The 17,197-nt window shown below is 37.5% G+C and overlaps 1 protein-coding gene across 2 annotated transcripts in view; it reads left to right on the forward strand.

The window, feature by feature from the left end:
• The window catches only part of GRIN2B (glutamate ionotropic receptor NMDA type subunit 2B), a 450,932-nt gene that overhangs the window by 119,667 nt on the left and 314,068 nt on the right, over positions 1 to 17,197 (forward strand). For both annotated transcript variants that reach the window (XM_075286322.1, XM_075286323.1), the window contains exon 3: positions 6,861 to 7,274. In XM_075286322.1, coding sequence (XP_075142423.1) covers positions 6,879 to 7,274 — 396 coding nt within the window. In that variant the 5' untranslated portion in view covers positions 6,861 to 6,878. The remainder of the gene's footprint in view (positions 1 to 6,860; positions 7,275 to 17,197) is intronic.

Genomic DNA, 17,197 nt, shown 5'->3' on the forward strand with positions numbered 1-17,197 from the left:
AAATCTGCACTCACTGGTAGAGGAATGACGTGAAGACCAGATTGTCCAATGTAAAATAGCTTTATTATAGAAGAGTAAAACAGCACGGTGCATTTCGGGCCAATTCAGGCCCTTTCTCAAGTGCAAAGAGTGCAGGACATGTCGGGCCAAAATTGGCCTGAATTGGTCCAAAACTGGTCGTGCTGTTTTACTCTTCTATAACATAACATAGAAGGGGATTCTTCACAGTAAGAAGAGCGAGGCTATGGAAATCTCTGCCCCAGGTGGTGATGGTGGATTCATTAAACAAGTTCAAAGAGGGCCTGGATGCCTTTCTTGAAGAGAACAATATTACGGGTTATTGATTCTAGTTTTTTTAAAGACACGTTGATCCAGGGATTTTATACTGACTGCCAGATTGGAGTCAGGAAGGAATTTTTTTCCCCTGAAATGGGGCAATTGGCATAAGCCTCATGGGGTTTTTTGCCTTCCCCTGGATCAACACTGCAGAGGATTGTAGAGTTACAGGTTGGACTTGATGGACTGGTGTCTTCATCCAACCTCATCTACTATGTAACTATGATGGAGGTGCTGAATGAGGGAGTCCCCTCTATTAGCTCATGTGTTTTATCTTACCTTTATTTATATGCCTTGCAGTGATTGATCTGGAAAATGGCATATTTTATCTCTGAATGCTGTTTTACAGTTCATACAAATATATCTGTATAGAAAGCTGTCTAATTGTGGCCCTAGAGTTTTATGCAATTTTTCTGTATCCTTTGTCACATTATGTAATAGTTTTGAGCACTTACATTTATTTTTGCTTTTAAACAGTTCAAAAGTTGAACTTCAGGGTTTTTCCTTTTCCTTTCCCATTCATTGGTTGAATTTGATGGACATACGTCTTTTGTGAAGCTTACTATGTTACTGTATTCCTAGGCAATCTGTTCTCTGGCTCTATAAAGCCTTCCTAAATAATTTTTCTGCTGTTACTAGATCCATTATGGCTGTAGCACATTTTATATTTCTCTCTGAGGCAGGACGTATGTACAATAAAGAGCTGTATGTTCCCCCAAACATATTTACTACTACTTTTTTCTTGACATGCAATTCTGCAAGAAGTAAATTAGCAAACAAATAGCTGTGAAAAGCTCAAGTGAGTATAATATAGGTGATGCAGAGACACAGGACTCAAAATCCAAGTTATGATGCAGCTATATAGATCCTTGTACATAAAAAGAGAGATCTGAACACAATCAGGAAAGCTGCTTGCTGTCTGACTGACATCCCATCCGCAGTAACACAAGCAGCCAGTAGGCAGTAATTACTCTCACTTGTGAGAAGCTCCGGACTCTTCTGTACAGTGCAGAAGCAAATAAAGCCATGTGGAAACCTAAAATAAGAGACCAGCTTTTTCCCCTCTACTCACTGTCTTGAGCTTGTTGGTTTCTAAAGGCAGAACCTTTCTGGTAACATGGAGTGAACAGCAACATTTTAAAATAAAGTTCATTAGTCCAAAATCACATGGTCTATTACATTTTTATTAAGTTATTAACTAAGTTAGTGCACATTTAAAGGAGTCTTTCACCGGAGTGGGTAGGTACAGTGTAAGCAGAGCACTCTGGGGGGCTTAAAAGGTCACAGAATCTAGACTGCATGCAGACAACTGTAGTGGTTTGCAAAAATAGATCCGTATTCCACAAAAATCGTACTTGGATCCATATGTCATCTGTAATTGCACATATGACAAAAAACTTGTATGATTCTATATACTTGTATGGATTAGTCTATGTCACATATATGGACAGGTATAAGCGTGCTTCATATTTTGTAGATGATTTCTACGTCCCAGACACTGTTCTGTTATACTATATAGGTGTGTGTACGAGGCCATAGAAATGAATGAATAATGGTTCTGTAATTGTGGACAATATGCAGAAAACAACTATGGTTGTATCCATGGGGCCTTTTTGGAATTGTCTCAACCTAAGATCTGGGATCTTAATAGTCTTTATTAAAAATCATACTGGTATTTTTGTAAGGCTCCTTAACAGACTTAAAGTAGTAGAATTTTTTCTCAGTACCCCCTTACAATGATCAAGATGACTGTACTGTACTTTCTATAGTATGTGAACAATACAAGTATAAAAAGTACATCTTTACTAAGGTGGTTGTGCCATCAGTACAAATAGCAATAAGTAATCTAAATATCCATTTCAGAGTAACTTTGTAAAGTATTGTTATTAAAAAAGTGTCCTAACAGAAATATTGAAATTTTTGCTTTTAATAGGGCCCCTGGTTTTTAGAATGTATAGATCTGTGCATATAATTCTAGTAAGACTCTGTTATTCATGCATGCCAAATAGAATACAGTACAGCTTCTGCTGTGTCCTCAGTGAAAGAAGCAGGATTTATTTTTGTGGTGATGAACCTACCTGATTGTTTTATGATCTCTGTGTGGAGCCTAGACATCTGTCTTCTGCTGTTATAATTGTTGCAGTATGGCTGCTGACTCTGGCTTCTTATCCCTCCCTGATCTTCCCTTCTTCTCTTTCCCCCTGCCTGCTTCTTTCTCTTTCTATCCCCTTTTTGTATCACTTAAAAGACGTATATTAGTTTATTGCCCAGAATGTTACAAGCTGAGCTCATCTTAATGCCAGAGTTTTTTCTGGATTATTGATATTTTGCTTTCCTAGTCTCTTATAACTGTCTGTTTCAGTTTGAGTTCACCATGTTTGTTTGAAATTAGCCAAAGTTTTGGCTGACTCAAATGTTACTTTTTGTTACCCAATGTTTATATATATATATATATATATATATATATATATATATATATATATGAACATTTTCAATAAAATTTGATTGAACAATAAGCGCTACAGCAAACGTTGGGCTTTCACTTTGAGAGACAGAAGGAAGGCATATGCCTAACCTATTATCTCTACTACTTTCAGTGAGGATACAGCCGAAGCTGTACTATAATCTACTGGGCCTCACTAGAATGATTTACACATTTTCATACATTTTGAGCACCATAGGGTACTGTTAAAAGCAGATAATTGCAATATTTCTGCGAGGAAACTTTTTTTTTTTTTAAATAACTGTACTTAAAGTAACATAAGATTACTCTAAATTGTATATTCTGCTCACTGACTGCCATTTGTATTGATAACACAACCTCTTTAAATGTAAAATAATAAAAGGCATTGATATTACCATGATGATATAAGGTATCCCTCACAAAATTAGTCTATAAAATCCATCCTGTAAAGTGCAAAATGTAATACATATAACAAACATCACATCGCAAGGTATACATAACAGCAAATAACCCTGAACCATACATCAAATATTGGAGAACACATGCTTTTGGTCTTTATGCAGAAAAAGTGCATAGAGACCAGAATGGGGGATATCCGCCCTATTACATGTTTTTAGACTAAATATTGTTTAATATTGTAAAATATGGAAATTCTCAAATTTTTTTAAAAAGTCTATGTAACCGCCAAGCAAATATAATGACAACACACCGAAGTCAAGTGTTTAATCTAAAGAGGTTGTTCCATATTTTATCATCCATACTTTCAGTTAAAAGTCTAATTTTGATCAGGAGGCAGTAGATATCTGACATTTTTACTACATCACTGGCTATAGCAATGGATTATCATACTTCAATAAACTTTAAGTTAAACAGAATGCAAAATAAGAAGAACTGAGATTTTCATCTGCAAACACAATCCGCGTGTAGTTGCCAGATGGATAGTCCAAGGTTTTGAAGATTTGCCTCTGGAAAATTTTGTCTCTTATGTTGTAGTATTTCTTTTGTGGTTGCGAAATGCATTTTCTGTGTCTGTTCCTATGCTGTGTGTTGTGTATTTCTAAACTCTTAACAGATGCATGTTGTGAATTCAGTATCAGTGGATTATGATCATGTCCGGTGATCAAAACATAGACCAGTTGGGTCTCCTAATTGTTCAGTAAACAGTGGTATATGCTTGACTGCAGAACGGTCTTCTGCAATGATACCAAATGTTCCTTGGATACGGATGACCTCCTTTGTCTTCGTTTTTATGCAAACAGTATACATGTATTAAAAGCTAAAACCTTACCACTTACAGTCCTATGAAAAAGTTTGGGCACCCCTATTAATCTTAATCATTTTTAGTTCTAAATATTTTGGTGTTTATAACAGCCATTTCAGTTTGATATATCTAATAACTGATGGACACAGTAATATTTCAGGATTGAAATGAGGTTTATTGTACTAACAGAAAATGTGCAATATGCATTAAACCAAAATTTGACCGGTGCAAAAGTATGGGCACCTCAACAGAAAAGTGACATTAATATTTAGTAGATCCTCCTTTTGCAAAGATAACAGCCTCTAGTCGCTTCCTGTAGCTTTTAATCAGTTCCTGAAGTGATGAAGGTATTTTGGACAAACAATTCAAGTTCAGTTAAGTTAGATGGTCGCCGAGCATGGACAGCCCGCTTCAAATCATCCCACAGATGTTCAATGATATTCAGGTCTGGGGACTGGGATGGCCATTCCAGAACATTGTAATTGTTCCTCTGCATGAATGCCTGAGGATTTGGAGTGGTGTTTTGGATCATTGTCTTGCTGAAATCTCCATCCCCGGCGTAACTTCAACTTCGTCACTGATTCTTTAACATTATTCTCAAGAATCTGCTGATACTGAGTAGAATCCATGCGACTCTCAACTTTAACAAGATTCCCGATGCCGGCATTGGCCACACAGCCCCAAAGCATGATGGAACCTCCACCAAATTTTACAGTGGGTAGCATGTGTTTTTCTTGGAATGCTGTTTCTTTTTGGACGCCATGCATAACGCCTTTTTTTATAACCAAACAACTCAATTTTTGTTTCCAAAATGAAGCTGCCTTGTCCAAATGTGCTTTTTCATACCTCAGGCAACTCTATTTGTGGCGTACGTGCAGAAACGGCTTCTTTCTCATCACTCTCCCATACAGCTTCTATTTGTGCAAAGTGCGCTGTATAGTTGACCGATGCACAGTGACACCATCTGCAGCAAGATGATGCTGCAGCTCTTTGGAGGTGGTCTGTGGATTGTCCTTGACTGTTCTCACCATTCTTCTTCTCTGCCTTTCTGATATTTTTCTTGGCCTGCCACTTCTGGGCTTAACAAGAACTGTCCCTGTGGTCTTCCATTTCCTTACTATGTTCCTCACAGTGGAAACTGACAGGTTAAATCTCTGAGACAACTTTTTGTATCCTTCCCCTGAACAACTATGTTGAACAATCTTTGTTTTCAGATCATTTGAGAGTTGTTTTGAGTAGCCCATGATGCCACTCTTCAGAGGAGATTCAAATAGGAGATCAACTTGCAATTGGCCACCTTAAATACCTTTTCTTATGATTGGATACATCTGGCTATGAAGTTCAAAGCTCACTGAGGTTACAAAACCAATTTTGTGCTTCAGTAAGTCAGTAAAAAGTAGTTAGGGGAATTCAAATCAATAAAATGATAAGGGTGCCCATACTTTTGCACCAGTCAAATTTTGGTTTAATGCATATTGCACATTTTCTGTTAGTACAATAAACCTCATTTCAATCCTGAAATATTACTGTGTCCATCAGTTATTAGATATATCAAACTGAAATGGCTGTTGCAAACACCAAAATATTTAGAACAAAAAATGATTAAGATTAATAGGGGTGCCCAAACTTTTTCATAGGACTGTATTTAATACATTTACTTATAAGTATTTAACATGCCAGATCCCTTATAGAGCATTGTGTATTAAGCTCTAATTCTTTCTCTAGGAGTAATAATAAGTAGCCAAAATGGAATGTAACGAATCTGAATCCACGCAGGAGATTTATATATACAAATAAGTAATCTTTAACTTGACTTAAGTGTTCGATCTCGACATGGAGTCTGCAACTGATTTAGTCACAGAGTCTATGGCATGGAAACCCTGCTGTCTAAACAATGGAGCACCAAAAAACATAAAGGAATCTGAGGCAGGTGTCTACCTCAGCATTCTCTTCATTAACCACCATCTGAACATACCCTTAAACAGACTGCTACATCATGATTATGAAATCAGCACAGAATTCAGGATCTAGAAGCAGGGTTATAACTAGCAACGACTGGGCCCCATAGCAAACTTTGACTTGGGGCCCCCCACAGCATAGCGCCTCCCTTTACTGGCCTTCACACAGCATAATGTCCCATTCACATGGCATAATGGCATCCCTGACTGATGATGACAATCCCATTTTCAGATTCTAGTAGTATTTGGTCATTGGAGTTCAGTTCTAGTTCTTATAATTCTATGCACTAAAAATTTCCAAATGTGATCTCTCTTCAGTTAGTTGTTCTTTGATCCTCTTGGTAACAAAAATTCACTGTTTGTGATGCTTGAAATCTACAATATGTTGTCCACACGTACCAGAAGTAAGCATCCACCACTATAATTCTCAGATTTTACTGATTTTGATTATAATGCATGTGCATCATATAGAAGAAATAGTAAAAACTTTTATTAAACATGTACGCTGCCTATTGTAAGGCCTATGTATAAAAGAATTGTCCATGTGAATATATCGGTTTCTATAACCTCATGATTCCAAGGGGATGGGGGACCACAATAAGTTTACTTAGAGAGATACTTTAATGAGATAAGGTTAAGCTGTAAGAGCACTGTACAATGTAGCAATGAGCCATTAATGTTGCATATAAGATATATTTAATATTTGTTTCCTTTACTACTCTGTACATTGTGATTTGAGGCAAAATATATGTTATTAACAATCACACAGATATGTATGTAGAGTAAATATCATTTCTGGTGAACTGTAAATTACCAATGACTTTTTTTCTGTTTCTTCCAGGGAGAGTAAAAGTTGAAGATGAGGCCTACAGAAGCCTGCTACTTCTTAAAAATCAGCCTCTTGATTCTTTTCTATGTGGGTTGCTTTGCCCAGAAACATCCCAGTATGGACATTGCAGTAATCTTGGTAGGCACCTCAGACGAGGTAGCCATAAAAGATGTTCACGAAAAAGATGACTTCCACAATTTGTCAGTGACACCAAGGGTGGCTTTGGTTACTATGAATGAATCTGATCCTAAGAGTATCATCACACGAATCTGTGACCTCATGTCTGACAAGAAGGTTCAAGGCGTTGTATTTGGTGATGACACTGACCAGGAAGCTATTGCTCAAATTTTGGACTTTATTTCTGCTCAGACCCTCACTCCCATCCTAGGCATTCATGGTGGATCATCAATGATTATGGCTGACAAGGTAGAGTACTCGATTTCTCTTTGTTATTAATATATTGTGATATCACTGAAACATTCTTTGATACCATTGTAATATCATGTGATCCAGGTAATGTTTTGTTTTAGTCTCAACAGGATTTTGCCATTAAAAATGTTTTCACTGGTTTATTAGTTGCTACTTAGCAGTGGTTTGTAGATTGAGGCTAAGGACTGACAGAATCTTGAATGAAATTGAACCAATACTTTAGTTCAGTAACATTATTCTTTAACTGGACCATAAGTCACATTATTGGTTCGCAAACATAATTACAGTCACTTGTTAAGTGGGGAACAGCTATTTCTGAATGTCCATTGCAGCTCATACTATGTACTCAATTACAGGGGTTTTCCTTAGGATAATTCATCAATGTGCGATCCATTGGGTTCCGATATCCAAGACTCCCGCCGATAAGTAGTTTGACAATGAGTATTCAACAGGGAAAAATATACACTGAAGAAATAGAGAAAAAAGAAAGTCATATATTACTATGCTATACATTTCAGCCTATTAATACAATAATCTATAACCCATTCTGAGGAACAGTTTCACAGCACTACTTATATAGCTCCCAGATAGAAAGATGGCCTCTATAGGCTAAGGTCAGCTATAGATGGTAAAGAGAGCGATGTCCTCTTTTTTTTAAATGGTTCGCATTGCAGTGATATTGTCCTCAGGGGCTCTCACTATTGTCTTGCAGTAAGAGAGTCCTGGGTTTGAACCCAGCCAACCAACATCTCCATTGAGTTTTTAAGCTTGTGTTGTTTTCCCCCAAGTTCTCCATTTTCTTCCCATGCCTCAAAAACATACTATACGTTTATTTGTAATTTAGATGATAAGAATTAGTGGGGATGGTAACCAATATGGGTGATGAGAATCTTTGTGTAACACTTCACAATATGTTGCTGTTATTTAACCACTTCCAGACCGCCCATAGACTATATACATCTGGGAAGTGGTTGACTTGTTCTGACAGGACGTGCCGGTACGTCCTGTCAGACAACAGCTATTGCACGAGATCGTGCAATTGCTGAAGCTGGGAGCCGGCTGTAACTTCAGCCGGAGCTCTCAGAGAGAAGACAGGGAAGGTGTATTCCCATCCCTGCCTTCTCGATCGCTGTGTATACACTCAATGAGCGCTATATACATAGCTAAGTGCGCCGCCATGATGCGGCCACCCTCTAACCCGGTGATCACGTGATCCGCCGGGATCAATATCTTGCAAGAGCTGCTGGGTCCTACAGGACCCAGATCAGCACTGTATACTGTGCATACAGCTTGCAGGAGGCTGTATTCCTCCTGCAACTGAGGCTAAATGTACCAGCCCCAGTTATAGGGGAAATCAGCCTCCCTAACAAAGAAAAAAGTGATCAGATGTCCCCAAAGATCTCTTATGACCTTATGGGGACACCATCTGAAAAAAAATATTAAAAAATTAATAAAAAAGTTTAAAAATTTTTTAAATAAAATTATTTAAAAAATAAGTAAAATAATAAGTAAAATAATGCACCAATAAAATGCCATTATTAAAGGTTATAGCCCCACCCCCGATGACACCATATAAAATAAAAATTACCGTAATGGAGAGGAAAAACTATTTTATAAAGTTTTTCAGTGGTGCTGTGTGTTATTAAAAAAATAAAATTTTTCCCAGATATAAAAAAATTAAAACATATTTGAAAATAAAAAAACAACATAAAAATAAAGCCCTATGTCTCCCAGAAAAAAGACGCAGAAATTAGTTGAATGAGACGTATGAGAAAAATGTTACAGCCATCTAAACCGCACATACGAAATAAACCAAAAATGTGTCTGGTCCTGGACCACAAATTGGCCCGGTACTGAAGTGGTTATGTGAATAAAATATATTTCAAAAAGTACTACCAATAACAATCATCATAGTAAAATACTGTTTAAACTTAAAGGGGCTTTCCATAAACATGACCATATTTAAATTTGTAGACAGTTAAAAGTTGTCTTGATAGGTTGCCAATGCAGGAGCTTTCTCTGGACTGACACTTGTCACAAACACAGCCATGAATTCCCTGCCTGTTTCTGTGTTCCTGCTGAAGAAGATATGTATATGTTTATTGAAAATTGTCTACTAATTCAGATTTGGTTAAAGGGATTCTACCATTAAAACCTTTTTTTTTTTTGGATAAGACGTCGGAATAGCCTTTAGAAAGGCTATTCATCTCTTACCTGTAGACGTGGTCTCCGCTATGCCGTTCCTAGAAATACTGGTTTTTACCGGTATGCAAATGAGTTATCTCGCAGCGATGGGGGCGGGCCCCAGCACTCAGACAGCGATGAGGCCGTCCCCACTGCTGTTAGAAAAGTGTCTCCAGTGCCGCCTCCTTCTTCGTCTGCAGCGTCATCTTCAATGTCTTCTTCCGGCGCAGGCTCGTAACTTCTAGCAGAGCAGAGCAGACTGCGCAGGCGCACGGGCTACGGGAAAATGGCCGCTAACAATACTGTGCAAGCGGCCATCTTCCCCTGACCTGTGCGCCTGCACAGTCTGCTCTGCCCGAGGCCTAGAAGTTACGAGCCTGCGCCAGAAGAAGACATTGAAGATGACGCTGCGGACAAAGAAGGAGGCGGCGGTTGAAGACACTTCTCTGGCAGCGGTGGGGACGCCCCCATCGCTGTTTGAGTACTGGGACCCGAACCCATCGCTGCAAGAGAACTCATTTGCATACTGGTAAAAACCTGTATTTCTAAGGAACGGCAAAGCGGAGACCACGTCTAAAGGTAAGAGACGAATAGCCTTTCTAAAGGCTATTCCGACGTCTTATCCACACAAAAAAAAAGGTTTTAATGGTAGAATCCCTTTAAACATTGTTGGATGGGTGAACCAACGTACCAAGCCAAATATACCTTAACGTACCTTGATCCAAATATTCCAAATTGTTGAGTTTTTAAAAAACTGAACAAATGGATATTTGTCTTGTGCGAACTAAAATGGACGCCACATTATACTCTGTGGTCTCTTGAGACCCTAGAGTATTACAGGTGGAGGCCCAGAGTAGTTTGAACAATGAGAAGCTTTCATACTCACCTTCACTTAACTCTCTTGGGCCTCGACTCGGCATCTGGCACTCTACTGGTAATGTCAACACTGAATCCTGTGATTGGGCCATGAGCGGTCACATGGGCATGTCAAGTATCAAAACTCCTAAGAGGTTCGCCCATCTCTAGTGACATTGCAGTCTCCAGTTGAAGTCATTCCCAGCATTTCATAAAATGGGATCCTTCAGTATCTTCAAGTAAAGGTTCAACAATCATTTAAAAAAGACTGTGTGAGTTGTTACATGGTGTTTTGTTGTAGTTAAAAAAACAAAACAAAAAAAACCCTTAATACTATTACTTGGCTAAGCTTGGCTTAGAAGGCTGGTAATGCCTTTAGCATGTCCAAGCCAAGAAAAGTTGTGTGGTTTGTCCATAAGTTACCTGATGGTGTAGTCTTACACCACTTGCATGTTGTCCTTTTTATAACAGCAACAACACATTTCAACTGATGCTTCCTTAGGCTGTAAAAACTGCTAACCTTCAATAGCTGACTAGTTCCCTTTTTGGAACTGATGAGGGACATTAAACAAAGATTAGCAATGTTTATGGCCAAGGGAAGACATTAGTTCTATACTGAAACGTGTTGCTGATGTTATCATAATAGAGTACAAAATTTCAGCCAAATGGTGTTAAACTACATCTCACCTTTGGGTAGCATGAGCACCATCCACCTAACTTTTCTTGGACTGGACGAGCAGAATATATTACCAGAACTCCAAGCCAAGCCTTACATGATTACATTGGCTGATTGGCCATTGCAGGTCACAGATCTGTTTAAGCACGCCTGCACCTTATATTGAAGGCTGAAGCACAATACTAATAGGTGAGCTAAATACCTATGTTCTTACATTTTACCTGTTTGCATTTAAGATAATACACACAAAGTGCCCTTTTTTATCCCATGTACCTCCATTCCTGAAGGTTGGAAGTTCTGTTAAATACCTTATAATATAATGGTAGTACTGGCCTAAAGTTACAATGCAGTGATGACTTAAGGTGATAGATCTCTATATTAAATCTATTCTGACCAGACATCATCCCAGGATGTCCAGATAGCAAACAAACAATTGACATGTTTTTAAAATAGCTGTCACATTTTCCATATTGTAGATATATTCGATCCGTCTATGCTGTAGGTCATATCAAGAAGATCGGGAGGTCTGTTTTCAGCGAAGAGATAGGAAGCACTTTGCAGTTGTGAGAAAATGAAGAAGCAGTCTGGAACTCAATTTATGAATCCTGCTTGGGGGGACATTGAAAAGGATAAAGTGAATGTTATATGCAAAATATGGCTCATTTTAAATTAAAATGTAAAAAAACCTATCCAAAGAAATGTATGAAGGAGTAATATTGGGGAACGTTTTGTTCACATGTAGCAGTACAGTTTGTGTTGTTAGGCAAAACTTAATATACATTACTCCCTTTATTTCAGGTTTTTCCAAAGAACTGCAGATTATATATACTAGGGGGAATTTAGTTAGACTGAAATCTTTATTAATATACCCCCCCCCCCCCAAAAAAAAAAAAAAAAAGAAAAGAAAAAGAAAAAAAAAAGACCATGAAACCAAAAGTATAATAAAAGATAAAAAGTATATGTTTATTAAATATCCAAAAAAAATAAAAAAAAAACATGCAAAACAAGGAGAGACACACAAAGGAAAGTCCGCCAAAATGACGGACTAATACCGCAAACCCTCCCACTAAAGGTGCACAGAGGATCCCCTCACAATCTCCATATGATATTCAAAGAGTATCAGTTCAATAATGGTGGTTAAAAATGTATGGAATCACCATATAACTACATGTGCAACTCACTAAATACATAATAATAAATATAGATAGATAAACAATATAGGGACACATGTAAATAGTTTATCGGTATGTGCCCACCGACATCTCTATAATCTGAATTGACCACCACAGAGGAGAAAAAGGAGATCACTGTGCACCACCAGAGGGAGCAGTAGTTACATCCTCAACGCGTGTTTTACCAGGAGCGGCTTCTACTTAAATCTTTATTAAGTCTGGCCATTGAATAATTGTGGCGTAACTTGGAAGGTCCTGTACACCAGAAAACAAGGACTGGAGTAGTTTCAGCTGAGGCCAGTTTATAGAAAATCTGACTATTTGAGGCACCCTGGCCCACCTTGATCCTCACCCTACTCCGCCCACTTTCTTAAAAAATGCTCACTAGGGTCTAGAAATAATTAATTGGAGCATCTGTAGTTCAGTTCATGGTCGTGGTCCACTTTCTTGCTAGTTTTCTTACGTGAACAACATAAATTTTCTTGACTATTATATAAAGTTGATAATATATAAGTGTGTGAAAAAGAGCAATAGAGCAGAACCTTCCTGAGGGTCATATTTTAATACCCATGTCATGTTTGATCCTTCACTGTCCTGATTGCTAAAGAGGATAACCCTTCATGTGCAGTACCCTGTACTCTGTACACTGAATACGTTACGCTCTCTGCTCTGAGTGACAGCTATAGCATCAAGTCAGGAGACCACTGGAGCTATTATTCAGTACAGAGAGCTCTGGGCACCAATCATGGAGATGTTGCCTCATAAGCATTTGCAGTAGTGGCACAAAGGACATACAAATATGAATTTCTCGGTCATGCACCTCTCCCCACATACTTATAAAGTTCCCCTTTCTTTAATCGATCTGACAATATTAAGCTTCTGTGTTTTTGTTTTTTTTTATTGATAATTGATACAAAAAAAACCCTTCTATTTATACAAATTAGCTTGATAACAATTGTTCAACACAAGCTTGAGCTACATTTCCTTCATATTTGACAACTAAACAGCTGCTTATTATGCAGAATTTCACAGACAACATCTTTTGTGACTGTAGCTCATATGTTCTGAAATGACTGTCGTTAATGTCTTTCAACAGCTTGAACAGCAATTGTGCCCCAACTCCCTTAGGCTGGGTCACAGGTTTTTATTTTTTTTACTATAGTTTTTATAATAGTTTTTTTTTATTTACACTTTTTATATAGCTTTTTCACATGAAAAATTATCATGTTAGATATGACTTTTTTTTTCTCCAAAGTTTTTAAAATTATACATAACGGAGATAAACCTGGATAGTCGAGTTACATACAGTTCAAACGATAAGGCACAAATTGGGTGTTAGATGTTACAGTTTTAATGCAGTTTTTCAAGCCAAACTTAGTATTATATTTGTATACACTTCTGGCAGAATCAAAAAGTGCATCAAAAACAGCAGAGTGATATTTCCTAATGCCTGTGCTATAGATTTTAACATTCTGTCCAATCTTCAGGAAACAGAAATATGGTTAATATACCAGAATGTGACAAATGGAAGTTTCATAATTTAGTTTACCTATTCTAGTCATTTCTGAAAAATTGCTTTATAAGGCTAAGGCCCGATGGGCCGTAATCGCAGCGCTAAAGTGCTGCGGAAAGAACTGTGGCGTGAATGCATTGCGGTTCTTTCCGCAACGCTTTTAAGAGAAAGTTCACAGAGTTTTCCTTTCTCTTAACATTATATATACGGGAAAGCCGCCGGTGTTTCCGTAGATATAACTGACATGCTGCGATTTTCAAAGCCACAACGGCTTTGCAAATCGCAGCATGTCTGCGCTGCGATCTTTTCCGCAAAGTGGGGATGGGATTCGCATGAATCCCATCCACTTTGCCTGTCCTGTACAGCGCCGCAATTTTTCCTGCAGAGTCTCTGCTGCGGGCAAATCGCGGCGTTTACGTCCCGTGGGGCCCTGGCCTACTTTTAAAAAGTACACCAAAAACTGTGTGTATAAAACATATCCTTAAAGGATGGCATCCCAGGTGCTGTTTTTGTGGTAGTTTCTGATACCGTTCCTTAGATGCATACTTTTGTTTAGCTCAAACAATTGCCCCAAAATCTGTCACGAAAACTGCTTGTGTGATTCAAACGTTTTTTTCCTTTATTGTACAGTATGTACTTCTTGATTTGACTCAAAAAACATCAAAATGTACACAAATTCTATCCTTATAGGGGTATTCCCATGAACATAACCATATTTAAATTTATAGACTATTAAACTTTAAATATTTGCATAAAATTTAAATATTTCAATTATGAATTATTAAAAATGTTGCCTTGTTTTAAAGATTTTCTCTAAGCATCTCAGTGGTGTCAGTCTTTTATCATGATGAGTTATGTTCATGGGGAAACCCTTTTTAGGCTAAGGCCTGGCGTAGCGAGCTGTGGTTATGTCCACTATGATATTTACACTTATGGAAACACTGACGTTTATTGTATAATAGATGCAGAAAACTTGATGTCTTACTACCGTGGTCTTTTCCGCTGGTTTTTTGCAGTCATTCATAGGGCCTTAGCCTTATTGTGTTTACTAATTGAAACATAGACTAATACAAATTTGTTATAATTTGGTTTTATTTTCTAAGTTTTATTTAAATTTTATTTTCTGGACATAAATATGGGTGCATATTTTGACTGGGTTGCTGTTAATAGCATTCAGAGCTATACAATTGCAATAGCCAGAAGTACCATGAGAACCTTTAGATTGGTGATGTCCATTGACTTCTGTGAGAGAGTTACTAAGACATGATCTGGGAGCTTTGCAGACAGTATGCAAGGAGGAGGTAAGCAGTGTTCATCACCTATTGACAGTGGTGTGATCCTCTGTATCTATTTATAGGTGTTATCTTTCTTTGTAATACTGCCTATGATGATAATGAGATCATTTTTACTACTTTTTAGTAAAAGTGATCTCTACAAAACAGGAAAAGTCAGACTATTGTGTAAACTGAGATTTTTTTTATACAGTGTGATTTTAAAATGTAACAAAAAAATCACCAAAATTCTTTAAAACATTATTAAAATATTATTTAAATATAGATTATTTTATTATTTGCAGTGTTACAGAAAATGAACTGCAATCAGTATAAAAAAGAGCTTGCTTCATAATACCTAAAATATTATTAAATGCATGGTTATGTAGCTGTTCTGTAATTAATGTGCATTTATGCATGTCGGTCAGTCCAAAGTCAATATGATAAATGGAAAGGATAATTAATCATATCGTAAAAACAGATAAAACTAACATGTAATAACCCTAAGAAAGTGAACCATGGATAATGTCAGATTAAAGTGATGTCGCTATTAATATTGTGCTAAAGTTGTACCTTTGCCTAACTTTCAGGATAAGTTATTATGTGTGCACATCAGGAATTTTACTATTTCTAGGCATTTTATGAGTTGCATTTTTAGCCGTTTTACTCTATGTGGGCTCTATCTCTAATTTTTCTTTTTCTTATCAATAATAGGCAGAGACTATCTGCTAGGATGTCATCCATAGACAACACATAATGAAAACAGGAGAGTAAGCTCCATAACCCTTAGATATAGTATGGATCTACTTATAAAGCAGTGCTGATGTGAACTAAGCACTTGGGAAGAGATAGTAAACCTACTGTTAGCAGCAGCAATTTCTCAACCTGTGTCTCTGCATCTGTGTTTTACTTCTCTCTTATTTGGCTGTCCCCTGCATCTAAACAGAAGACAGATTCAGCAGAGACTTTAGAGAGAGTAAGCAGTTTAGGTTAAAGTATGGATGTAATGAAATTGTACAGCAGTACTGATGTGAACTAAGCACTTGGGAAGAGATAGTAAACCTATTATTAGCTGCAGCAATTTCTCAACCTGTATCTGCACCTGTGTTTTTGCTTTTCTCTCACTTGGCTACCCCGCTTCACCCCCAACCCCCTGTATTCTATGTAGACTTTTATCTCCAGCTATATCAGACATATTCAGCAGAGACTTTAGAGTGAGTAAATGGTTTAGGTTACAGTGTTGGAAGAGGAAGAGCCTGGTGAATGAAGAAAGAGGCCTTTTTTTCCTCAGATATATCACAGCTTTTTCCTGCTAAGTACTTGCATGTCATAAGCTTTTGAATTAAAATTTACCATATTGAAATCAAATCTGATGTGTTTTTTTTTTAAACTTTTTACTGTATATGCATTAGAAGAGGGGTAGTCTTATACGGCAAGTATATTCCAAAGTCTACATTTTAATTGGAAAAGTTGGGGGTCGTCTTATACGCCAGAAAATACAGTAGTTCCCAAATACATCATAAAGTATAGAAATAACACAGTTATATCAACCAACTGGGGAAGTATCATATCTTAATGTGCTGTAACGTACCATATGTTGTTGTTAGCTACCCTGAATTATTATGCTTGATAGAGCTCTACCTTTATATTTTGTATCATGTATATGTTGTTTAGTTATGGTTGTACTGGAACCTTATAGTACGGGATAATGATCTGCATGGGCAATGGTAACAAGATTTACAATACAAATTAAAGTGGATGTGCACATGTTCTCTATAGGCAATGGGTTGGGCTCTTAAAATAATTACATCTGGAGGGACTGAGGAGACAACATAGATGAGTCTGGGACTCATTTCTGTCAGATTAAAAGTAATACAGTTCATTGATTTAGTGACAGGTAGGACTGAGATTACCCAGTTTTTGGCTCATACTTAAAAAAAAAACAAGGACATACTTTAAGTTTAGGGGCCGCAATCCTGGTAACAGGTTATCTTTAGGCTAAGGCCCCACGTTGCGGAAACACAGCTTTTTTTGTTGCAGATTTTGTTGTGGTTTTTTGAGCCAAAGCCAAGAATGACTACAAAAAGAATGGGAAATATATAAGAAGCTCTTACACTTCTCCCTTCTGCTCAATACACTGCTGGTAGAGATGAGCGAACAGTGTTCTATCGAACTCATGTTCGATCGGATATTAGGCTGTTCGGCATGTTCGAATCGAATCGAACACCGCGTGGTAAAGTGCGCCATTA

This window comes from Leptodactylus fuscus, chromosome 9 (assembly GCF_031893055.1).
Source record: "Leptodactylus fuscus isolate aLepFus1 chromosome 9, aLepFus1.hap2, whole genome shotgun sequence".
Classification (NCBI taxonomy): domain Eukaryota; kingdom Metazoa; phylum Chordata; class Amphibia; order Anura; family Leptodactylidae; genus Leptodactylus; species Leptodactylus fuscus.